Below are 24,619 nucleotides of genomic sequence, written 5' to 3'. Positions count from 1 at the left end.
GGCCGGAGCCGGGCCGAGCCGAGCCCAATGCCGGGCTCCCCGTTCCCCAGCCCGGTGAGCGGGGGCGGGGGGCTCCGGCTTCCCCGGCTGCGGGGTGAGTGCGGGGGTCGGCGGCGGCTCCGCTCCCCGCGGCCCCCAGGCGGTGAATGCGGAGGGGGGGGGGGGGGGGGCCCGGACAGCGGGCCGGGGGGGTCGGGGGGGCTCAGCGGGGTTTGAGGGAGTCAGGGGGGGTCGGGGAGGGCTCAGCGGCCACCAGAGCTTCAGAGCCGCCGGGACAGCCCCGGGAAGGGGCTTTGGGGTCTTTCGTGCCCCGGGAGGGCCGGGGCAGGGCCAGTGCTGCCGCGGGTTTTAACAGCTTTTATCCCTGGCCTCGGGGTGCAGACCCCCCTGCCGCCCCAGCCCACCGAGGGTCTCTTACTGGTGCCCAGCTGGTTTCCCAAACGCAGCTGTTCCACTGAAACCCTGTTAAGACTCATTGTAGGTGCCTGGTCAGCCCCGGCAGCACCTGCACGGGGTTTGGGTAATTCGATGCTATTAACCAGCCCAGGCAGCCCCGTAACTTGCCACCGTTATCATGGAGGTGGCCTGAGCGCTCTTTGCCCGCTTTCTTGACATGCGAGATTCTGTTCATCAGAGTAATTTATAGTCTGGTCTCCAGCCAAACCTTACAGCAGGTCTGCATAAGCTTCTGGGTTATATATTAGAATACGGTTCGGGGGGTGGCAGCTTTTCGGGCTGGAAGAGCAGCAGCCGCCAGGTGACTCTGGTGATGGCTCAGCTGGGCCGGCTGGTGCTGTCTTGGCTGCACCTGGGGCTGGTGGAGGGGTCCTGAGCCGGTGGGCCGTGCTCCCTGCCTGCGGGACACCTGTGTGGGGCACCTCGAAAGGAAGTCGTCAGCCCCGCAGCCCTCGGCAGTTGTTTGGCTTCTCCAGCACAGCCAGGGGTGCCGGGACCAGCCGGTGAGCTGCCGCGGGCTTTGGCAAGCGTGGGCGGCAGGGCGCTTGGGGCTGGGGTGCTGGTGGCGCGTTTTACCGTGGCTGTTGCACAGGGGACATGCAGTGTGGCCTTTATGTTGCAAAGTGGCAAAACTGGTGTCTCGACAAGAGCAAAATTAAAAAAACTAATTGTTGCGGGTCTGGTAGAGTTGTTAGAATTGTTGCTGAGCTGTAGCAAAGGTTGGTCCAAGCGTGCAGACAAAAAAAAAGCCCAAACAAGAAAAAAACAGCGAACCTGGAGTGCGTCTGGGCACAGGCTCTGGTACCGGCCTGCTGGGCACGGCGGAGTGCTCGCACCGCATGGTTCGTCGCAGGTTTTCTTACATCCAGAACTTTTAAAAAGGAGACGTGGCAGGGAGATGTCACCTCCCGAAGGGCTGGGCCGTGGCGTGGGGCTCTTGGGGTGTTCTGTGTTCCTGCGGACTTGCCTGGCAGGGCGCTGTGCCGGGCTGCGGGTGTCCCGGGGGTGAATGGCACCGGGGGCACTCGGGGCGCACGTTCAGGGGCAAAAACCGCCGGGACCCCCTCGAGCATCCACCGCCAGCCCCAGCCCCAGCGTTCCCGGCCGGCCCCTCGCGGGCCGCGTACGGGGGCGGTGGGGGAGCTCCGTGCACACACACACAGCGGGCGGAGGGAGGGGGCCGGCAGCCCCCCGTCCCCGGGCTGACAGCCTCATCTAGCGGCAGCTGCCAGCACAGGGTGTCTCTCCCCTGCGGGTTTACCGCAGCGTCCGAGAGCCCGGTGCGGGGGATGCCGGCAGGGGCCCGGTGCGGGGAGCGGAGGTGTGGGAGGGGTGCGGCGTCGCAGTTGTGGTTCGTGTGCTTGCACGGCGTCAGCTTTTTTGGTTTGGTTTTATTATTATTTTATTAAAAGCATTTCTAGGTGAGCTACTGGAAAGGGGAGGCAGGCCTTGGAGTAGTTAGTCGGATAGCGTAAGGTGTGGCACTGAACTGTTAGGGCCAAAGTTGCTGTGTGTGGCAAAACTGGTGGTGGCGTGTGGGGAGCGACTGGAACATCACCAGGCTGCCAGCACTGGCTTGGGGTTACGGAGAGGGGCAGGGAACGATGGAGGTTTCTTCTAGTTTGGTTTTCTTCTGGCAGTCTGGAGCAGTGAGACTGTCATGGTGATGAAACTTCATTGGGATTGCAACTTGCTGAAATGAATTCCTGTTGCTACAGCTCTGGGGGACAACTGTCTAAGTATCTACTTTAAAAGTGTCTGAGAAGCTGCAGAGAACACTGGGGAGGTGTGTGGTGTTGTAGGGAAGAAGGTCCGGTAGGAAAGAAGCCAGTGTGTGACCCCAGCTGTAGCGCTCGTGTCTCCCTGCCCACCCCAAGTTCCACCATGCAGACGAGGTGAAGGCAGAGGACATGGTGGCGCTGGAAGATTATTTAAGCCAACGTGTCTTTGGATACACTTCATAAAGGGCTTACCCCTTTTCTAGGGATAAATACACGACTAACAGCTGTAACAGCCATGAGCAGCAGCTGGGGGTGGCTGCACCTACCCTTTAGCAGAGGCATTTGTTGGCAGTTTTACAGTAGAACGAGGAAATGCTCTGTTATCCTCCGGGGACCCGCTGCCGGGCAGAGCTTTCCAGCCTCAAAACCTGGAAAACTGCTGCAAAACCTGCCAGCAGCAAACCCAGCGGTGGGTAAGGCGGCACCCTCTGAAAAAGGGGGCGGAGGGTCACTGCGGCGGGGCGGCGGCAACTGGGGTTTAAGGGGTTTGCAGGGGGACTGGGAGCGGTGGAGGAGGATCCCTCCTGCGAGCCCAACAGCTCGGTTGGGTTTAACGCTGGCTGTGGCACCACCGGGTCTAAAATTGCAGGGTGGAACTTTTATTTTTTTAGCACTTGTCACAGGCCGGCTGCTGCTCCCGCTCCTGCCCCAGGGTTTCTGGCACCAGGCTCAGGCTGTGGCCGGGGGTGTTCCTAGGCAGGCGCTGCGTGCAACTTAAATCTACCCTTAAAGCCATCGAAGGGACGCCAGCAGTCCCTTTGGTGATGACCTATTTAGTACAACAGCTCACACGCGCTCGTCATAGAAACATTAATTACATATTGCACTTTTCGCAGACAGCCCTGACCTTAGGACTCCCTGTTCTGTCTCTGAAATTACCTTGGGGGGGAGAGAAATTGCTTCCAGAGAGTTCCACAGAATGCCTCGAAGATAAGTATTTATTCATATGTTACATTTAAACATAAATAATTGAGCAATACAGTAGTCTGCTCCAAACAAAAATGATTAAGTCAATACACAGTAGTTTTAAAATACGATTAGACAGAATGTTGTAACAAATACAGCAAAGTTCGCGGAGATTTGTTTGTGGTTTAAACAGAGTTGTATAGTACATTCCCAACATACCAAAGAAAAATAGTGCAGTTTTATTTTTTTTACATCGCTTCCTCAGGCTCTGTGAGCTGGAGGGTTTTCTTGCTCTTGTCCATCTTTTGAAAAATACTATTTCAATTTTCAAGTGAACAGACAAACACACGAACTGAAGAAGCGCTTTTGAGACCTTTCAGCAACACGCACTGGCCTGTGAAACGGTGTGACACCGCTACGAACAGCGATGCGACTGGGCTGCGAGCGTGCCTGCCGAGCAGCTCCTCGGCTCCCCGTCCCGAGTGCTCCAGCTCGGGCGCGCGGGGGTGGGTACTGGCTTATCACAACTTTCTCCTTCTGTAACTCCCACTGCTGTTATTTCAGTGCTGCTCTGTGCAGAAAGGGGGTTTCCTTCCCGGCAGCCTCCTCCGCGGCACCTTTGTCAGAACTGAGTGGGCTCATCTGTTCTCCCTTGTATTATGACCGTGATGCTCGTGAGCGCAGAGACCACCACGCTCACCCCTGAAGGCACCAGCAATGAGGACTTCTGGTTTGTGAGTGTGTGTGTGTGTGTTTACCCTCCTCTCAAATTTTTAAAGACCAATTTTAGGGAGAGCTTGGCTGCTGAGCCAAGATCTTTGTGTGCATTTTTTTTCCCTTTTCAGACTATTAGTTACCATTTTTAGTTCACTGCCATCACGAAGAAATCTCTAAGCACAGATGGTCTTTCTAGAACCAAATCTACCTTCTTGCGCAGGCGACGCTCAGGCTCGGGAGGGCCCCAAGGCAGCGCCCACCTCGTGCCCACCGCTTGGGCAGTAAGGCCAGAGCTACTAAAGCAAATCCCTCCTACTGGCACTTGAATCTTCAGAGTAATTTTATTCCCTACACCCCTTTTTGCTAAAATCTGATTTTAAAAGCTCACGTGAGCTGATCCAATTAAGGTAAACTTCTCTGAGCAGCCTGATCTAGTTGAAGACGCAGGGGGGTTGGTCTAAATGGCCCTTAAAGGTTCCTTCCAACCCAAACCCATCTGCGGCCCTATGAGAAGCACACAGCATTTTCTTGACGTGGTTCAATGGAAATGCAGCTGTGTAACCCTGTCTGCTCTGAAGGATCAAGGGAGAAAAAAAAAAAAAAAGGCTAAACCAAAAAAGCAGAAACAGAACAATTCAGATTCAAAGTTGCGTGGTTTTTGTGTTGTTTTTTTTTTTTTTTTTAAAATCATTGAGGTTCTAATGGCAAAGGGCCGAACACTTTGGAATGCTTGAAAGTGCTTAAGCCAAGTCCCCAGGCGTCCCAGGAGCACAGGTCATGCACCCACGAGATCTGCAAGCGAACCCCATTTGCAGAACCCCGCTCCCTCCCTCCCTCGCTGCCACAGAGATGCACTTTTACTCAGAAACAACACGCACCCCGGGAAAGTAGGTAGAGTATATGTGGTGATTTTATACAGCATGATGAAGTGCTAGGACAGCAGCAGAGCTCTCTGCAGCGCCAGGGCAGCAGCCCAGCTAACCGTCAGTCACCTCTGCTCTCTATGCAGGATGGAGCGGAGCGTATGTCGCTCACTGAAGCATGCGGCCAAGCAGGAAAAGAAGTGGCACAGAACTTCCATGGGGTGCAGGGATGGCTCTACAAACAGCTGCGGCAAAGTGGGTCGGATCCCCTGCAACAATTTCAGCTGCTTCATCTGCAAGTGCTGATACCTGCTTGAGGAGATGAGCACCTGGTTTGTGTTTGTGGCATCCCAAGGAACGTCCTCCCAGAAAGCTCCGCAGAGCAGGGAGGAGGAGGCGGGCAGTGCACACCGAGCAATCTGGAGGTGGCGAGGCTCTGCTGTGTCTGCTCTGAACATCACGGCGCTCCGCACAGACACGGAGCGTGGGAGCTGCTGGCATGAGCAGGGGACCTGTTCCTGTGCACTAAACTTGTTAACCTGGACTAACTCAGGCAGATGGTGGCACCTGGGAATATTCGCAGAGTAAGTCTGCAAGGTAAACCGAAGGTTTGCCTGTGGCATGTGTAGGCTGTGAAGACTCAACAGCGTGAGCTAGTCCGCAATGGCTAACGCATTTTCAGCAGATCTTTACTGCGCATACTAACCCTGTTACTTAGTTTGAGGCCGTTCTCCCAGCTGGTAACCTTCTTTACTTTTAATTGCTGCTAAATACTCTGCTAAATACAAATCCAAATGTTTTAGCAACAGGAGCTCATACGCATTCTCTTCCATGTTCAAGGACAGGACATAGACAATGAGTCCTCGAGCGTGCTCCTCCAAGGACCCGGTTCAACACCTGCAACGCCTGAGTGAGAGCTGAACCTGGCCTTACCGCCATGGAAGGTTCTGGCAGAGCACACAACGGGCATCCAGGCTTTAAAGGTGCAGTAAGTCAAAAAATAAATGTTCTAGTATGTCAAATCCCCCCTTTTTAATATCTCAAGTATGTAGACAGAGAGTTGTCTAGAGAGGGGAAATAAGAGAATGCAAAAAGATTTTGTCTAGAAATACAAAGTGAGTGTAACAAGGACTATAAAACACAAACCTTATCTTGGTGAAGGAAAAGTTCTGGTTTTAAAAGTCTGTTACAAATCCCTTTGATATTTATTACATTACATGGAAGATGCAATTAGAACAACATTTTGAAGTTAAGTGCAAGAAATGCTCCACCGATAGCTCACGAGGCCCACAATGACAGTCTGTTCATTATCACTTATTTTCAATCAGCGTCTGCACTTTGTAGACGAGGTCTCTTGCTATCCTCAGAATTTCCTCGGCATTATGATGCTCTGCCATTTCTAAAAGACACAGACAAACACGCTTAACCGTCAGCAGCAGGAACTTCTGCCCTAGCATTGTTATTAAGGTAGAATTAATATTAATTAATTAGCATAACGTTAGCAGCAATCCAAAACATTGCAGGGGGTTAGGTTTGTAGAATTAAAGGCAGACTAAGTGAATGAGTCCCTGAGTGATGTAGGTCCTGGCACCAAGATCTAATCCTTCTGGCATTGGTCCTCCTGTTGCAGAAATCCCAGTGCCCTGCGACCCCGGACCAGGAGCGGGAGGTCTGTACCCACGTGTGCCGGTGAACAGCCCTCCTGGGATCTCAAAAATGGAAAGCTGGACTCAACTTAATCAAGGCACCCCTCCAGGCAGGGACTGTGGCTGCAGTGTCTGGGCTGCAAGGGATAAATACAACTGAGAAGGGCTTCGTGTACACGGAGTGACACCCCCCAGAGTTCCACAGACAGACATCTGCACTCTGCCGCTTGAGGCAAGGTCAGAAAGGAGCTCTCAACAGACCCGAGTCCTCAGTTCCACAATAAACATTTCATTCAGCTTGGGCAAGTATTGGGGCTGGTTTGTTTGTGTAGTTTTTGGTGGGTTTGGTTTTGGGTGTTTTTTGAGGGAAGCATTAATGTATAGCTTTGTAATAAGAGTGGCTGAGGCAAAAACAAAACCAAATTTGGGGCTTCTGCAACAGGTGGCTGAAAGTTTCCACATTGATAATTTACTAAATTACTGTGATTACACCAAATTGTTTCTAAACCTCTTAAAATGTCCTAGCAGGGAGCACTTGTTTAGGACTAACTTGCACTCTGCAGCCTGGAAGGACCTGGCTTTCCCTGGCAGAACACTTGTCGCTCTGGCACTAGATGTTGGCAAGCCTCTGTGGACCACTAGGGTAAGCACTCAGCCAGGGCAGTGGGTCAGGATGTTTTGTGTGAACAGTTGCTTGCGTGTTTCAGCCTTGGGAAGGTCAAGCCCTGTAAACACAAATGACTCTGGTAACCTTAAAACCTGCAAGAGACTTTAGCAAAAAATGAGGCAACATTTTAGCACCTCTCATTAAACCAAAGGCAAAGAGTCACAGTGGCGAATCTTTTTAACATAAACTGGGAAATGCGCTTTGTCTTAAAATGACACAGCTACCATCTTCTGTGGTTCACATAGCTCTTACAACACTGTTGCTTGTGTGTGCCAGCTCAAATCTTCAGGAAGCATGTGAAAATCTGGGCTCTTCATTTACATGGAGGGGTAAGAGATTCAGAGCTTAAAATGACCAGGGTCTCATCATGACAGCAAAAGCACCGCACAACTGCAGTTAGTCTGAGTAAGGGAGAAGTAACTCTTGTTACTTGCTTTTTGTCAAAATGTCACTCTCAAAAAAGTCTCTTACCATTAAAAAACTTGATGATATCAGTGAAGTCCATGTTGTTATCACGGATAATCTCTCGATAAACTTCCACAAGTGCTAAGGCAATGAAAAGGACAAAATGTTCTGAAGAGATGTGCTTTGCTGCCCAAATAACTTCCCACACTGTAAATACATCCTCGTACAACAATTCTGAATGGGAATAAACATTACAAGAGCATCTGATTATTCAAATTGACCATTTCCCCCTCTCTAACTAATGTCAAACAGGCCTTACAGACATGAGTAGTACTTGCTGACTCCTCTTTTTCCTCTCCCCCTCTCCTCTAGCCAACTCCTGGCACTTCCTTGTGCAAGTATGGCAACAGCATCGGGTTTAAAGGAAAATTAAGAAAGAACATACATGTGGTGGTGCAGACTCAGCCCCAGGAAGACACCTCAATGGCAGTAACCACGCAGCAGCACAAGTAGGCCCATTTGTGCTGGGTAGGGCCACATGACAGGCTGCAAATCTGAATTTGTATCCAGGGCCCCCTTCTTGGCTTTGCAGCGGACCTATAAGCACTAAAGCTCTGCTATTTTTAATTAGCAACAATTAATTGTATAGCAGATGTGTGTAAGCTAGGTCTACGTGTGCTGCAGTTCAGGTATGACCCATGGAAGCTTCATCTTCTTGAACTTTATAGGCTCGTCCTCTGCCCAGTCTGTGACAGTGAGGTCCAGGGGACGGGACGTGGGGGACAGGCAATTCTCTGTGAAGGAGCAGGTAGAGGGTTTAAGTTTACTGTTCAGCTAAGAGTCACAATTCCTCCCCCCTCAGTGTCAGGTAGCTGCTTGTAATAAAATACCTGATGGATGCATATTGTCTGCCTCTATCACCTTTGCGCTTTACGGTGTTTGGGAGGGATGTCGTCTTTTGATTCTTGCGGATCAGTCTGTAACTCAGAGGAGCTACTGGCTTGCCTGATAGCAAGACAGGTCTCTTGATTATAAGCAGCTGCTTCTGTTAGAGTGGGTGTGGGTGGGTGGTTGTGCTTGTGCAGGGACCCCGAGGTCCTGGGGTGCTCCCAGAGTATGTGAAGTACCTCACTCAGCGAAGTACAACAGCTCTTGAGCTAATGCTGAGCTGCTCGTGTTATCAGACGGATTAGAGAGGAGGTATCAAAGCTTACAAAGGTGATCAACTTGGGATCACCTTGCGCAAACAGGCATTTGCGCTGAGCAGAAACTTGGCTTCATCCCCATTACCAGCAATTTACAACACTCCTTTATAAGCTCTGACTTTGTTCCAGTGCTAGTCCATCTCTGAGAGCTCCATTAGTTTTCCTAGCTACAAACCCTCGTGAGCCTAGCTGCTACTCACCATCCAGACATTAGGCCAAAACACAGAGTTGCAGTTTTGCACAACTCTAAACTACAGGCATAGAACATTATTACCTCTTTTAAAGTCAAGCAGGAACCAGCGATAGCAGAAGTAAAAGTGAGTGTAATCTCCATTCTGGTGCATCAATTCAAAAAGCTCTGAGTCTAAAATCTAAAATGCAAAACATCAGCCGTCAGTATCAGAAGGTAGCCCAGATCAAAGGTGCTGGAGTCTGGTTAACACTTTCAGGCTGCTCTTTATCGCCTGATCCTGTGGTTAGTCAGAGCAGCTGCTCAGCACAGATAACTTTTACTACGTGTTTGCAAAACGCCTGTAATGTGGGTGCCCTGACACAGGCTGACGAGGTGAAGAGTTACTGTGGTGCAGGTATGAGGTGACAGCAGTCAGTCTTCATTGTGATTTTACAGGTGCAAGCAGCAAGTTACACATCCTACAGATTTTCAACAAGTGGCAAATTTTCATCTTCCCACCTAACCCTGCTCTTGGATTTTAACATAGGAGCTGGGGAACAAAGACTGAAGCCATTTACTTGGGGAAAAGAAGGAAGAGAGACTTCTTCACCTCAAATCTGTAATTCTGATGAGGAGCGGCATGGTTCCACACCGCAACATCCAAGCTCTCTGGAACTGAACTTGCCAAACGCCTGCCACATGTCTTAAACGTTTAAGTACAGCAATAGTTACTCCTCATAGGTGTCATCCTAAGGGCTGCTGGATAAGCAGGGTGGCATCCTCTGACAGTCAGCTAGCTACTCAGCACTGTGGCCATGTGATCATCTGCTGCTGGCATTTGCCATGCTGGCCATCTTCTTTGTTGACTGACCTTTATTTTCATTGCTTTGTAATATGCCACCTATGAAACCGAATAATGGTTTATTCTGATAGTTTTCACGCTTCTTTATGCTAACCTTGCTCAGGTGCCTGGTACTTTCTGGAATGTCTACGCCTTAGATCTGTCCAAAAGAAACCCTCTTCAGCAAGCATCCTGTGCAAACACAAATATAGCTATGGTCTGTTTAAAGCTTTAAGAAAATTTGTGCCACAAATACCAGTGTTTTCTCTTCCAAAAAGCCGTGAAGACTGCATCTTAGTGCTGTTTCTCACTGATGTCAGTTGGAGCTGGACTGGGCCAGTACACATTACACGGTGTAGCTGGTGTACTGCAGGCAGACGTTTGAGGGGTTTGTTTTGTTAAGTTATGAAGAGCTGACCTGCTGCAGTACACACACTTTATTGTAGCAGCAAGTGCTGTCCCCTGAGGAGCAGGAAATCAGTTTGGGGCTGCATAAAACAACTCTCCTCCTCCCCAGCTCTGAAGGAACAGATGACTAGGAACCCCATCACTGGAGTTCCTACCCTTCATAGCATCAGGCTAGTTCTCAGCCTATCCCAAAACCTCACCTTTCAAATAAGATTAAAAAAAGACTCACTTGGATTAGGGACCGCATGTTGGCAAAGTGTGTGTCCATAGCACCTCCATTGGGGAAGTTCTGGCTCATCCTCTTCATCAGGTGGCTGAAGCAGCTGTAAGCCAGCTGATCTGCAGACACAATGCAGAACATGCAGTGTTGCCAATTGTGTCACTTTCTTGAACCAAAATAACGAACTGCAGGCAAGGGAAAAACACGGTTTTCCCCTTCAGTGTTCCCCAATCCCGTGTTTAGATGAAACAGAAGACAATACCTGACTTCGGACTATTTTTACTAGTTAAGCTTTAAAACAACGCAGCTTGCAGTTGACTTTTCAGCTTCAGCAACTGCCGGAACACAGCTGCTTTGAAAATGTAGTAAAATTTAATCTGGAAGTCAGCGAGTGAACAGGGAATCCCCAAGACACTAACGTCAGCCATCTCAACAACAGCCACATGTAGAGAAAATACAAACCAAGAGCTCCAGGTTTGATTTTCCTGGTGAGCTAGCCCTGATTACTGCATACAACTTCTTCTAAAACAGCATTTTTGAAAACCTCCCTTAAGATACCAACATGTTCCCAAAGAAAACCCTTCCTACCATTGTCAAGTATAACCATCAAAGGAGCCAGGAGGTCACACATGCCTTGAACATAACCAACTTCTAGGTGCTCCCAAACGTAACTGCAGAAAGGAGAAAACACAAGAGATAACAGGATTAAAAATCCTCTTGCTGCATGGTGGCCTCAAAAATTTGTCCTTCACCTAAACTACAGCTCCTTTTGGAAGCTTTTAAGTGTCTTGTTCTAGAGTGCTGTAAAAGATAAAGCTAGAACTGCAACAATTCAAATCTTCCACACACCAGTATAAAATGACAACTATTTCTGCTGTTTTCTTTTTCAGGAAAATTCCTAAAGGCTTTATAAACAATCCATGATGAGGACGGAGCAGCGTGTGAGACAGGAATATCTCTTGTAATGTGACTCTTGCTGTAGGCTCTTCACATGTTGCAAAAGAGGAAAAGAATGCTATCAATTGTCTACTTACAGGACGAATTAACGGTGTATTTTTCTCTTCCTGTTCCTCAAAGGCTAAACATTGTATTGAAGTCTAATTTGATTATGCAAGATCAAATCTTAAACAGCTGCTGAACGTGGGTGTTTCAGAACTTTTTTGACACTTTACATTCCAGAGTATTTCACAACCCTGTATTGTTTTCTGCTTGGATAGAGAGGGCCAAACCTTACGCACGTGGCTTGCATATCAATAGCTGGGGAAAAACCAGCTAACAAAGCATAACAGTCAACTGGAAAAAAGCCCAGATTTTTAAAAAGTACTTGGGTTTTTTTGGCTTTTGTTTTCTTTTTTCCCCCTAAGTGGAATCTTGGTATCTTTTTCCGAGTGTTAAAGTCTACACCACTTTCTGCTTTAAGTGTGTTTAGCTGAATAGCTTTTGTGGTGATTTGCATTCCTAAAAGTGAAAACTACCTTTCCATGGATTCCAGCTTGTCTCAGTGGTCAAAGATGTTGTTTTGATTTGAAGTTGCGTTCTGTCTACTCAACAGACATCCCTCAAAATTACATCTGGGCACGCCTCACTTACTGTCATCTTTATAGCACACCATTAGAGCACAGATCTATTATCCTGGTAAGGAGGAAACCAAAGCTAATGGTACATTTAGAGAATAGTTCAAGGTGACTGATAGGGTCTGTCTCAAGGCAGAAAGAACGTTCTCCAGCCCGCCTTCCAGACTTGGACCACCTATCGTACCCATGCTCTCTAATGTACCATCCTACCTGTTCCCTCCCCTTGTAAGTTTTTTTAAGCTCATTAGTGAGAATTTTTATACAGACTATTATTTGCATATTATTATAGTCTTATGGATTATGACAGAAATGTGAAAAGTAGTTCATTTTACAATCTGTATTACCTGCACATGACGTTTCGGAGTTTCTCCAGGTTGTCGGCAGTAAAATACCAGTAATTCCGATCACACCTCTGGACATCTTTATCAATTCTGTGCAAATTTAAGGCAACGGTGTCCAATAACTCTATCTAGAAAGGAAAAGGTTTAGTTAGATCTGCTGAATTTAGAGCATTCCCAGGACCTTGTGCAGATTTGCTCTGGGAATCAACAAACCAGAAACAGTGCAATTATCCTTTGGGCATATGAGAGCATCAAAATACTCAATTACTGTGAAAAATCCCAGGTAAAATGCATGCACTTTCACTGGTAAATGTTCCAAGCCTGTCCTATTTCCACATAGTTGTTATTTCCCGTTGAACAATTTCAGCACAGAGAGGCAAAAACTCAACTACTAATCTGCTGACAGCAACACTAATAGAGACGGTGGAGTCTTGAATCCAGGCCATGGTTCAGGTTGATTAAATGTGGGGTTTAGCTTGAATTAAATGACACTGAAATCTTACAGGTGGTACTAGAACTGTACCATATTCTTTTCCTTGCCCTCTCACTCAAAAAAGACCCAATTTTTTCTTGCTGTCTTATTTCCAATCTAGCTCAAAAGCCAGATGGAAAGATCTGGATGCAAAAATTCTCAGTTACTGTCCCACTACCTGTAGTTGTAGCTTGGTATTATCTCTCATTAAATCCTATCTGAAAAAGTACAAGTCTGCTAGAAAAACAACGCTGTGCAGAGTTGATGGTACTTAATGTTGCAACCTACTGTGTAGGATGCAGCGCAGACAGAAGCAACATCCATTAAATAATCCACCTGGGAACACAGCTGCTCTTCTGATACAGAATCCTGAGACTGTACAACTGGCTTGGCTTTCTGCATACGTGGTATGTCTGGATCAGTCCTTTCCAAGTCAGTGCTAGCTTCTTCTTCAGCCCCGTCTTCAAAGGAGACGCTCTGCCCATCATCGATACTGGACAGGATACCTGAGGCCACAGAGTAGTTCCTCGAGGATGGCAGCCCAGAGTCGGGGGAGTCAAACTCCACAGACTGTCGCTCTACAGCAGCTGCTGCTGCTGGCGTGTCAGCCGACACCACAGTGAAACTGGGATCATCCCGACCTTTTGAGTCCCGCTCCGCTGAGTCAGCTTCGTCTACAGATATAAAGACCTGGGTGTGGGCAGGGGAGAGAAGATTTGGATGAAATGGGAGAATAGAGAAGGAAGAAACATTAATGCAGCAAACAAACGTCCTGCCACGAGGGAGAAATGATTATATTACTTCAGTGAACAAGATCACTGATTAATAGAGCTTCCCTGCATGCTAATAGTTGAGAGCTCCTCACTCAGTCTTTATACTGAGACTGTAAATCTAAAAATAATACCACTTGATGATCTCATATCCATCTCCTATGAGACTTCTCTCACTTTCACAATCTTCAATTACAAATATCTTGGAAAGCAGTGAAGCTTCCCTACCTGCAACACCAAGACTAACAACATCTGGTCATTGCCATGTTATCTTCAAAGATGACCAGCATATATCAGGCCTCTGACAATCTGGTTCAGCTGCTGCTGTTTGAAGTCAAAACTGGCTTTCAAATCCTTTTCACCATGCAACCACTTTACCTCTTCTCTTGCTAAAAAACTCTGTTGAACTATTTCAAGTTCTCTTCTCCCTTGCCTTACTGAGATCAGTTAGCTCTTTGAAGTCTGCATAAGAATGGATGCCCAGAGACGCTTTTGGCACACCCATGCCAGCTCTCCTGTGCAACAATGTGAAAAGAAACCCCTTTCTCGGTTATTCAAGTTCCAGAGAGATTAATTCAGTCTGCCGCTCTACTGCTTAGCATCTTACCTTAGACCGACAAAGGTCCCCTCTCCCAAAATAAAATCACACTCAACCTGTCAATCAAGGACATGACAGAATCAAAAACGTGCTTTAATAAGAGGGATCTTTTTCTCTCACCTATAGTAGGTGAACCTCAAAGGCCCTTAGGCTGTTCCTGCTTCGGAACAGCTACGCCTTACCCCAGAATACAGACCTGCTCTTAGCTCTATTATGGAGGCACTACAGCTTCAAATTCTGTACAAGATTCAAGCAGCTCCAGACTGATGGTAACTTAGTGCTAACCCAAGTCTCTGCTTCCCTGGCCTGTGCCTCTGCAAATGCCAAGCCTCCTGCACTGCCTGGGTCATAAGGGTGAACAGGAAGGGAGTACCTACATCGTTGCTGATGGTGGAGTCCCTGTGAATCAGTCGCTGGACGTGGCTGTCAATGCTGCTGCCCGATGAAAACTTTGCCAGCGTGGCAGAATGTGATTCTTTCTCTCGCTGCTTTACAATGACCTCACAGGCTTTCCACTCAGCCATGACCTTCTGATACCGGAGAGCAATGTCTTCATCCACCTGCAGACAGACAGACCCTGAAATACTGGTCTTCCTTGAAAGAAAGCATTAACAGTGAGTGGAAGTCAAGAGGGAGAGGTCTAAAGCAAGTGTAACATATCAAACTGAAAGCCTGAAGGATCCCAAAGCCCTCTTGCTACAGCGCACATCACCGTGAGTGGAAAGCGCAATGACCGAAGCAGTCAGATACTGCATATTTACCGCAGGGAACAAATTATTGCTATAGGTGCCAGAGAAGATTCATGTAAGCATGTGTATATGCCATCAACAGCGTTTCAACATTGTTCAGTAAAGAATGAAAGAAGTCACTGTCTTTCACGTGAAACCTCATGTAGAACTCTGACACAATCTGATGGAGCAATTGCTGTCTCTAACAGGAGTATTCCTAATTTCATTACACCTCCTTTGCAACCCCCTCTCTATTCCCACTCTTAGCACAGCCCTTGCACAGACTTCCAGGTTTGTAGGCATCAGCCCGTACAGAGTCAGATGCTGGAAGAGACTCCTGAACAGCTGAAATCCCAGCTCACACAGCCCACCCTTGTGGCTGCACCCTGCGTGGCCAGATCCAACCACTCTGGTTCCCATAGTAATAAAACAGATTTGTGCCACTGCTGGCTTCCTCTGTTGACAGACAGACAGACAGACACAACCCCCTTGAGCTCTTAAAGGACACGTAGTAATTTTACTGCTCTGTCACTTGTCAAGAGCATAAGAGAAACCGCAATTGTGAGTTGGCTTCAGGCTCTGGACTCTGCTGGCTGGAGTTGCTACCAGAGCATTCATGCTAAGAGCTGCAGGCTATTTGTCACTTGAGGTAGCTGTCGAGTCATAAATCATAAAACACAACCGTTAGTGGAACGTTGGAGGACAGCCATGTTTGGGAGCGCCCCAGATACCGATGGATAACTGCAAAAATACCATCAGAAGGCAAAGATGATAAATCACCTGCCATGACTTCAGTTAAGGACACAATAAGTTTCCTATGTGTGCAAATGTTATGAGTTTTCATGTCATTAATGTAATAGACTGATATTCAATGGTAAGCTTTAGACTCCAACAGCACATTTCTTTGAGGAGTCAGTTATTACTGTTATTTACTATTGGTGTTGAGCAGCTCGTTAGAATTCCAGCTAAGGTTTGGAGCACACCTGTGTTAGCATGGTACAAGCTCAGGGTAAAAAAAATAATCCTACAGGAGCCTACATTCTGCAGATCAGACCTTTTATACCTTGCAACATATCTTTAGGAGTTTACTGTAATTCCTATTGTACAAATGGATTCGAGTATTTCTTTCTCCTTGCCAAATCTTTCTGTTCTAGCTGTATATATGCACGTGACCTTTGAAGCTGGGACTAGAATGCATGAGTCGTGGCTCCAGATCTCCCACTCTAAAAACTTAAGTAACCGAGTCCTTTGTTTAGTTCCAGACACGCCTTCTATTTCTACACAAGGATCATAAATCTGATGGTTCATATACCTGTGGAGAACAGAGACAGCAAAATGCAATATGTGTAAGAAACCTCTGATATCCTGTATTTCTTGAAAATTTGAGCTTAAAACCCAAACAAACAATAAAGAATAATGAATGGAGCGCCAAATGCAAATGTAATAAATTCACACTGCATCTGGAAGCATTACAGTTTAGCCAGATCACTGCTGCTGAAGCTCTGCGCCAAATTCGTAAGAGTGTTTGGAAGGGCCCTTCCTTTTTCACCAAGACAGTACGAATTAAGGAACCACGTGGTGCTCTGAAAGGACTTCTCTGTTAAACTTGTGCTGTATGCAAAAAAGGTGTGACTGAACAAGACCCCTTGTAGAACAGACGTATGTTCCAGCAGGACAGCCTAGCTGGATATCTGGATTTGCTTCTCTTTTGAGGCAGTTTGCCTGGCCCTTCATGAGATAAGACAACCCACAGGACTTACAGCCCTTGGTGGTTTCTGAGGTGCTTTGTCTTCTGATGCTGATGTTGTGGGAGGGCAGGAATTCACCTCAGCAGCGCTCAGCAGAACATTCTTGATGTACACACTATAGCTGGAAAATCTAAGTGTAAATACCTACAAAGATGACTGGATTCAGAACGAAGAATCTGGATTGTGACCCAGTTTGAACAGTAAGGGGTATATTTTTCCATCTGTGTTCAGAACTGGTTTGTAAAGATTAATGCAAGGAAAAAGAAGGTGAATTGCTGTAGCAATTTTTAGTAAGAAGAATGCTGCTTATAAAGTGCCCACTGTTTGAAAGATAGCCATTTTTTCCATTGCAAGGCTCTAGGTCAGGCCGCCCTTCTGATCTGCAGGTTCTCACAGGGATATAAACTATCCCTTGGAATGTAACTGTTGGGAGTTATGCAAATGCCAAATATTTTGATATATAAACCACTCCTTATCCATTTAATCCAGAACAAGATCAGCTACTGCACGAGTGCTACATCCCTGATAATAACACTAACAGAAAAGCAGATGAATGTGTTAATTATATTCCAGGCAAACCTCGTTACTGTTCTAGACAGTTTGGGTGATTCTTCACGTCAGCTAAAAGCAATGCTTTTACCAAGGTACAAATCCAGACCTTGCCCGTAGGGCAGACTCCTACTGTAGTCCTATGGCTCCATGACGGAGAACATCCCTTTCCTCAACAGTCAAGGAGTAAGACTAGCAGCAGTGCTGGGGTTTGTCATGGCAGACCGGTGCTCCCGCTGCATTTGAGCCCAAGCGACTGCAGGAGATCTTTACAACAGTGGCACTACCCAATCTGCTCATCACAGGAGGCCTACACTTAAATTCTTGCTTTGCCCATGAATCAGCTCTACAGCTGCATTACTGTATGTATGTAGGTATGGACTATTACCGAAGATGCCTGTTACTCATCACCTGAGGGCAATATATTAGCTTTGGCTCCATGCTGCAATAAAAATGCCACAAGCATTCATAACAGCAGCTACACTGGATCGGATAAAGGCTAGTGTAGCCTAGCAGATGCTTACAGAAAGCGTACAGGAGTAAGGAACTGGAGTATTGCTGTATCTTTCTCAGCACTTTGGCTCAGGACCACATCCAGTTTCTGTTCAGTAACCGTAGCTGAGTGAAGGCAGGACTGCCTGCTGCTTTGCCTAGCTCTGTGTTTGTTACCAGCCTGGTGTATTATCAAGGCACTTGCCTAGTAATTACAACAAATGAGAACACTCAGCAAAGTAAAAAGTTGATATTGCTAGAAACAGATCAGCAAAGGGAGATAGCGTAACAAAGAGGTGGGCAAATTGTGGTTTCATTAATGGAAATTATATACTTAATGCCAAGTTCCAGACTGCGAAATAAGGCTGTGACACAACCTAGGCAATTATTCACTGATCAATGTTAGCAGCAGCATGGGAGATATTAAAAGGAATAATGTCTCATCTGAAATCATACCTTGTGTTTTACAGAGGCACATCTTATTTAAGTCTAGCAAAAGCATAATGAACTCACAAACCAAACCTCCCTCTGGGTATTTTTAGCCTCTAGATGGTAACTCTAAGCATGCTTCAGAAGGTACATCTGGGCTGTTCACAGCTCCAACAGAAGTCCACACATGCAGATGCAGTATCATGTCGATAAAGTAATTTCCAAGAGCATTTTGAAGTATAATTCAGCTAACACACCGTATGAAAGAGGGATGACTCAAATTACTATTCAAATGTCAGTACCTCCCCATTTTGTAAGTGACAAATTTGTGAAAACAGCATTTGTTAAGGGCAAGTGCAAGTCACAGGCAGAGGCTGAATACAGGTTTCCTGACTTCAATAAGGAGCTCCTTTTAGTGATTTTCAGACATGATATCATAATCCCTCTATTAACATGCGTCACTCAGGTTTTCAGTAGCATTTTTTCCTTCAGAATATTAAACAATAATAAAGTCTAACACTTGCTATTCAGAAAACAAAACCTATTCTGCTAACATAATTCAAATCTCCAGAAAGCTTTGCTTACCTGGTCCATTTCCTTTTTGGCCATGCCAAATTTATAGTGACCTAACAAGAATGGCCACACTTCCTTTCGAATCTCATGCTGTACGCCACCGTAGTAAACTCTTCTTAGTAATTCCAGTTCCCTGTAATTCTACAGCAGTCAGGAGAAACAGGCATTGAAGGTAATACATATTTATTTTCTTCAGGCATGCTCATATATGATTAATACCAAGTATAAAGACAGTGAACTACATGCACCGCACTAAATAGATTTTACAACTTGATTCAAGCCTTTAGGGCCCTAGCTCAAATCCAGTCTAATACAGGTTGTCATGCCTCCTTAATAGAATAGAGTCATCACGAGATCAGTTGCTTTGATGTTAATCGATATCTTTGCCATCATCAGAGAAGCAAAAGATAAAAGAGATTCTAAGAACCGACTCACTCTCACTAGGAAAAAAAGTGATCCTGTGAAGGGTAGAAGACACCTTTAATACTTCCTGGGGTCCATTCTAAGGGGTACCACACCCAACGCAGCAGTGTATGGGAGCCAGTGTAATGATCATAAAGGTATCCTGGTACTTACCTTCTTGTCCTTCTGATACTTGCTCCAGACCTCTTTAGTCAGGCCTCCTGCAGCACTGGACGGTTTGTCAGGTGGGATAATAGTGTGGTTCACGAGGGCAGACAGATGAGTTCGCACTGTTGACAAATGGCGGCAGTAGGCAAGCCCTGTGGTTGGGGTGGGAGGTAAACTTCTATAAATGAGCAATAAGCCTAGTATCAGCAGCTCCTTTTTGAAGATGAAGCTGTGACGTTTTAAACCTGCCACTAATAGTACCATATGAACTAATATTGCATAGTACTATATAAGAACGAAGAATTGCAACAGAGCCAAAGATTAAATAAACCTTACACAGACGAGTAAAATCCAAATAGAATATCACACTGCAATATAAAACTGCATTCTGTCTTCACTAAGTATTAGTTCTCCCACTGCTATTTGCAAAACCCACAAATAATGGAATTATGAAGCTATGACACTTGAGTCACTTCCACTCTGCTGCCCTGAGGTGATCTGACTCAACAATAACTTTGCATTTAAACTGCTTTCTAAAATGTCTTTTTTTATTATTTTTAAGGTAAGCATACGGGTAGCACAAGGGTTGGACATAAGAAGCTTCACTTACATCCATAAAAGGCTCTGGAAACTATCTGCTTCTTCATGCTTTCACACAACATCTTTAATGGAGTTCTGTGGAGACACCGTAACAGGAACACGATAGGTCAGAAGGACAGAGATCATCGTGAATTTTATGCTGATCCCTATGACCTACACGTAGCAAGTCTTTCTCTGTACCAAGATTTATTTAGCTAAAGGACAATAATGACAAATTACACTTTTTAAAGCATTTTCCCCACCAGCATTTTGGCCACAAACAGATTCACCAGGCACATCTAGCTACCACTGCTGCGGGTACATCGTAAAGGTCCTTGTCAAATTAAATGAATTGTTGCCCTTCACTGTAATTGTTAATGACTTGTTAAAGAAAACACTTCCAGAGCTGAATTATATTACACCAGACAAAAGAACTAGATGCAATTTCTCTATCAGAATGTGATTTGCGTAGTTTAATAGGTTAGTTTTAATAAACTAAATTTCTTGCTGTCTAACTCCATCTTATTCTGGTAGAACTACTTGAAAATTGTTACTGTCACTGGTGCTGCAATCAACAAATTTTTCTGCTTTTAGCTGTGGTATGCACAAAGTCTCCCAGGTAAGCTCTCCGCACCACTTGCTTACCGGTCATGGATGCAGTTGCAACAGCTGGGTATATCATAGGGAGTGCTGCCTGTTGAACAGGAGACACATGAGGATCCTTGGCTGCAGTGCTCCAGCTGCCACGAAAGCAAGTTTGCCCCAAAGCCTTGCATCTCTATCATTTCACTGGTGTCTAGAGACAAAACCAAACAAAACAGCAGGTCATCAACCTTTTTTCTTCTTTCCCCCTCTTCCTTCTGTGCATCCTGATGGCTTCATGCTTTACTTCTCAGCAGGCTCTGAACCTTGATTCCAAAAAGGGGAGAGCACCATCCTCAGAAATACTGCTCCAGGCACATCTAAACCAGCTGCATGCTGTGCACAGTCAGTTCCCATGAAGTAAAATCCCTTCACCATTTCCCCTTTTCTTGCCCATGCACATCCCCATTCATGTTTCAAGAGAACAGAGAAAAGGGTGCTGCAGTAGCAACGACACTGGTTCTTGTGTAATACTATGGTAACGTTATTTATGGCCAGAAGAGATCACCTAACCTAACCTTCTATTTAATTCAGGTCTCAGAATTTCATTTTGCAGTTCCTGGAACGAGCCACATAACTACTAGTTCAGCAAGAGTGAAAGTTTGAGCATAAAAGACATTAAGACACACTGATTCAGTTATTTTCAGATGATGTTTCTTTCCCCCTCAGAACTAGATCCTAAAGCATTTAGCGCAGAAGGATAGTTCAAGTCCTACTACTGTCAATACTATGTCCATAGAAGTAGGATACTCTGCAGGAAAATGTGATCCAACAGTACGGTGTGGCTGCTTGAGTCATCCCCGCTCCACCAAATCTATTTGCGTTTTTAACCAGCTTCAGGAAGGCACCCCCAAAAAATCACCAGTTGCCTGCAGAAAGTTTGGCTTTGCTCTTCAACTTTCCCAGCTGGCATTTGAGCTTGTAGTTTTTTTTGTTTTATAATAAATAACTGGCCTTTCAGCTCACCCATGATTAAAATTAAGGCAAATGCCATAATACTGTATGTCACTAAATTAACATTGGTAAGCAAAATCCAGTCCCCTGGGCCGTGCTTTTAAAACATACATTTGTTGGGTAATGGTAGGGGCAATTCCAAACCATCTCATGCATTTTAAATCAAGGCAGCATAAAGCATTTTAGTAGTGCCTATTAGAAAGTGGGCATAGGTGAGGAAGGAGTGGAATAAAAACATTTGTTAACAGAAAAAGCACAGGCTCATGCGGAAGCAGTCATGTGTATTTCATTTCACAAAACAAAGTGTGATGCAAAAATGCTCTTCACCTTAATTCTTCAGGAAGGAGCTGAATGACCCAGTATTTATTGCAGCTTCTTATTGGGTTCAAATGAAAACCACTGGACAAACAATTCTAGATTGTTACTGTTTGCCTCCCCTCTACAGACAAGAAAAGTGGGTTTTTCAGTTTTAATTTATTTTATTTTTTAGAGAAACAAGGAAAGAACCCCACAGGACCTAAAGATTTAGATGAAAGGTACATGAATTAGTGAAGAATTAGAGTGAACAGCATCTTTTATTTAATTGTGGTGGTGTTATCTGTAACTTAAGCTACATGCAAAAGTCGAGCATGTTGCAAAACGTAAAAGCAAATGTCTAGCAAACCTGCTACAACAGTGTTGTCATTATTTAAAAGGGATGCTGCTGGAGAGACAACAGCCAATCCAATCTAGTTCAGCAAGAATTGCTGCTCAAACAGCAGACCAATTCCTAACTCTACCATTATCTTCAAGATTAAATAATCAAGTGCAGACACCTGACAGCCATTCTAGTGGAATAACTTAAAATTTCCATCATCTGACTAAAGACTAAATCGGGTTTCTAATGCTTTAGATCACAGCATTAGCCTCTTACCGTGAGTATGTGGCAATGTTAGACCTTCTTGCTTTCTATTATCACCCACATCCAGACATAATCAGTTAAAACACACAGAAACTTCCTGAAACAGTGTATTTTTTCCAGAGGAATGCTGTATTTCTGGAGTTTCTTTCCATGCATACCTTCCAAGAATTCTATTAACTTGGACTGGGCTTTATCAGTTTCTAGTGGCTACTACCTTGCTATAAGGGTGTGGGCAGCCTACAAGTAATGAGGAGGATCTCATTGAACACATGTTCATAACCTATCCAAACAGAACTCAAGCGCTAAGAGAGACACAGGGCAATTATTGTCTCCTACAGTCAGTCCCACCAGACCAGGACTAACACCCATTTGGAACCAAAATCATTGCTCTGCTCTTTAAAGGTATGAGTAACTTATCTGGAGTCAAGATACATCGTGTTTTAATTAGGAAACAGAAATACCAGAAAAAGTATGTTCGTGGTAACGTCATGAATGAAAAATACAGACACCCAAACTTGCAAGCAGTTGCTTCGCTTTCCTGCTTCCTCTGCAGATGTCAAACTTTTGACAGCTATTTTACAGCCTGATAACAGAGAAGATTCTGATCTTGCTGATACACACCAGTTATTAGGAAGAGGCGGAGGCTGTTGTTTTGATTTTAACAGGAGCATGCCAGATTTGGCACATGCACTCAAGCGGTATCAAGACCAAAAGTATGGCAGTATCAAAGCTGTGCAGTAACTGGTAAGCCTAGAGCAGAGAGAGATTTCACATGAACCAGTGGAGATGCCCTGACAACATCTGACCGTCTTCTGAGCAAGTGCAATCCTTAAAATCCAAGCTGTGCAGGGAGGGTTTTGCGTGGGGAATGGATTATTTTGTACACCATTCAGCTTCCTCCTTTGGGGAAGGAAAACTTCTCAGCCTGCAGAACTACGCTACTAGATCCTGAATGCTTGCTAATACACTTCTTTGAGGACCCCAACTTAACACATCTGTTCTGAATTGCTTTAGGAAAAGAATTGGGTGACAAATTTTTGGAAGGTGGAGAGTCTGGCAGCTGCTCATCTGAAACCCACCTAGCCTGCAAGAAGTGGAATGAAAGCACCTGACCACAGAAAGGTATTGCATCCGTACAATCTTCTCTGCACACTTCTGCTACCCTGTAGAGGTATCTGAAGTGTGGGAGCATGTATGCTTGAACCATCCCTGGGCTAAACAGTAACTTGCTACACTTCTACCCTATTCTGTCTACACAGGCACATTCTGTTTCTGACTTTGTCCAGCACACCACTGCTCTTGCTGTAATGGTTCAACTCTGATCCTTCCTACACAAGGCTGCCTTCCCAGTCTGTTAACACTGTGCACGGCCAACTCACAGAGAGAGAACACAAAGACCTGTTACACTCCCTCCTCTTGTGATGACAGCTTGTATGAAGGTGGGGCAGGAAGCCTCTGGAAGGAGAGTAGGTTTGTCTGTTCAGCAGCACACAAGCCTAAAGGAGAGGGAAGATGCTGTTGCTTCCACTTCCCATAGGTTGTGAGCATATGTATACAGCCCCTCTGCACAGTCAACATAATCTCCAGATTCACGGTGTGAATGAAATGTTTTTCCCTGTAATAATGCCAACACTGTTGTATGCATCAGTGGAACGAGCTGCAATAGAGCTCTGGGACACAGAGGGAGGAGGATAAAAACCTTTCATCCTATTAGGAGCTGTGAGGTTCCGAGAGCAGATCATTGATAGCATTGCGTGTAGCTTATCTTCCTCCTCCTCATCATCGTCAACAGAGGTAGAGCGGCTGGCAGCTAAGTGGTGGTAGTTAATAGTTACTGCTCAAAGAAAATAGTGAAAGAGGAGCGTAAGAAGAGAGAACTTGATTCTGCGGGAAAGCTCAAAGTTCAGCAAAGACAAAGGACTTGAATCCTGCCCTCTTCTCGAAGGCAAAAGCTCCTGTAAACAGGTATGAAAAATGAGTTTTGTACAGAAAAAAAGCATGCTCCACCAACCACAGGCCAGCTCTTGATTGTGCAAAGGCTGTGTTCCCAGAGCACATGTGTCACATCATGGCAACAGAGAAAGGTCCCAGTGCCAGCCTGCAGTAGGTGAGTATGCTTTTTAGCAAAACTCCATGGGAATTCTGGGTTCCAACTAGATTCTCTCCTTCACCATGCCCTTATTAATGTTGTGGCCTCTTTTCCACTCTTGAGAGCTGTGCCAGATGCATCTGGACAGCAAGCATTCTGCTTACATGCAAGACACAGGCCTCCTCCTAAGGAAGGCTGAGGCAGGAGCCAGCTCGCTCTGCCTGGCGCTCAACAGGCAGGTCTGTGCTGAATGAGCCCACAGAATCTGCAGTCCGCTTGATTCAGGCAAAGGCAGAACATGCTTTTGCTGGTGTGTGCATGAA

General features: G+C 45.8%; 2 protein-coding genes and 1 long non-coding RNA gene across 8 annotated transcripts in view; 1 reads left to right on the top strand and 2 right to left on the bottom strand.

Annotated features, from left to right (window-relative positions):
- The window catches only part of TNFAIP1 (TNF alpha induced protein 1), a 98,995-nt gene that overhangs the window by 13,899 nt on the left and 60,477 nt on the right, over positions 1 to 24,619 (bottom strand). The window lies entirely within an intron of this gene.
- On the top strand, positions 1,848 to 8,896 carry LOC308058463. Its single transcript, XR_013925807.1, has 3 exons — positions 1,848 to 5,706; positions 6,354 to 7,012; positions 7,814 to 8,896. It is a non-coding gene; the product is annotated as an uncharacterized lncRNA (long non-coding RNA).
- The window catches only part of SGSM2 (small G protein signaling modulator 2), a 62,907-nt gene continuing 44,193 nt past the window's right edge, over positions 5,906 to 24,619 (bottom strand). For 2 of the 6 annotated variants that reach the window (XM_080374185.1, XM_080374186.1), the window contains exons 12-24: positions 23,907 to 24,041; positions 20,356 to 20,506; positions 19,742 to 19,806; positions 19,138 to 19,283; positions 18,574 to 18,702; positions 14,420 to 14,602; positions 12,963 to 13,364; positions 12,206 to 12,330; positions 10,876 to 10,958; positions 10,297 to 10,406; positions 8,921 to 9,017; positions 7,508 to 7,675; positions 5,906 to 6,122 (exon numbers count right to left, since the gene is read on the bottom strand). In XM_080374185.1, coding sequence (XP_080230311.1) covers positions 6,034 to 6,122; positions 7,508 to 7,675; positions 8,921 to 9,017; positions 10,297 to 10,406; positions 10,876 to 10,958; positions 12,206 to 12,330; positions 12,963 to 13,364; positions 14,420 to 14,602; positions 18,574 to 18,702; positions 19,138 to 19,283; positions 19,742 to 19,806; positions 20,356 to 20,506; positions 23,907 to 24,041 — 1,883 coding nt within the window. In that variant the 3' untranslated portion in view covers positions 5,906 to 6,033. The remainder of the gene's footprint in view (positions 6,123 to 7,507; positions 7,676 to 8,920; positions 9,018 to 10,296; positions 10,407 to 10,875; positions 10,959 to 12,205; positions 12,331 to 12,962; positions 13,365 to 14,419; positions 14,603 to 18,573; positions 18,703 to 19,137; positions 19,284 to 19,741; positions 19,807 to 20,355; positions 20,507 to 23,906; positions 24,042 to 24,619) is intronic. The other 4 variants (XM_080374189.1, XM_080374190.1, XM_080374188.1 and 1 more) reach the window with 3 other exon arrangements.

This window comes from Falco punctatus (assembly GCF_963210335.1).
Source record: "Falco punctatus genome assembly, chromosome: 1".
Taxonomy (NCBI): Eukaryota; Metazoa; Chordata; class Aves; order Falconiformes; family Falconidae; genus Falco; species Falco punctatus.
Note: the sequence above shows the minus strand (reverse complement) of the source record. Positions and strands in the feature narration are given on the sequence as shown.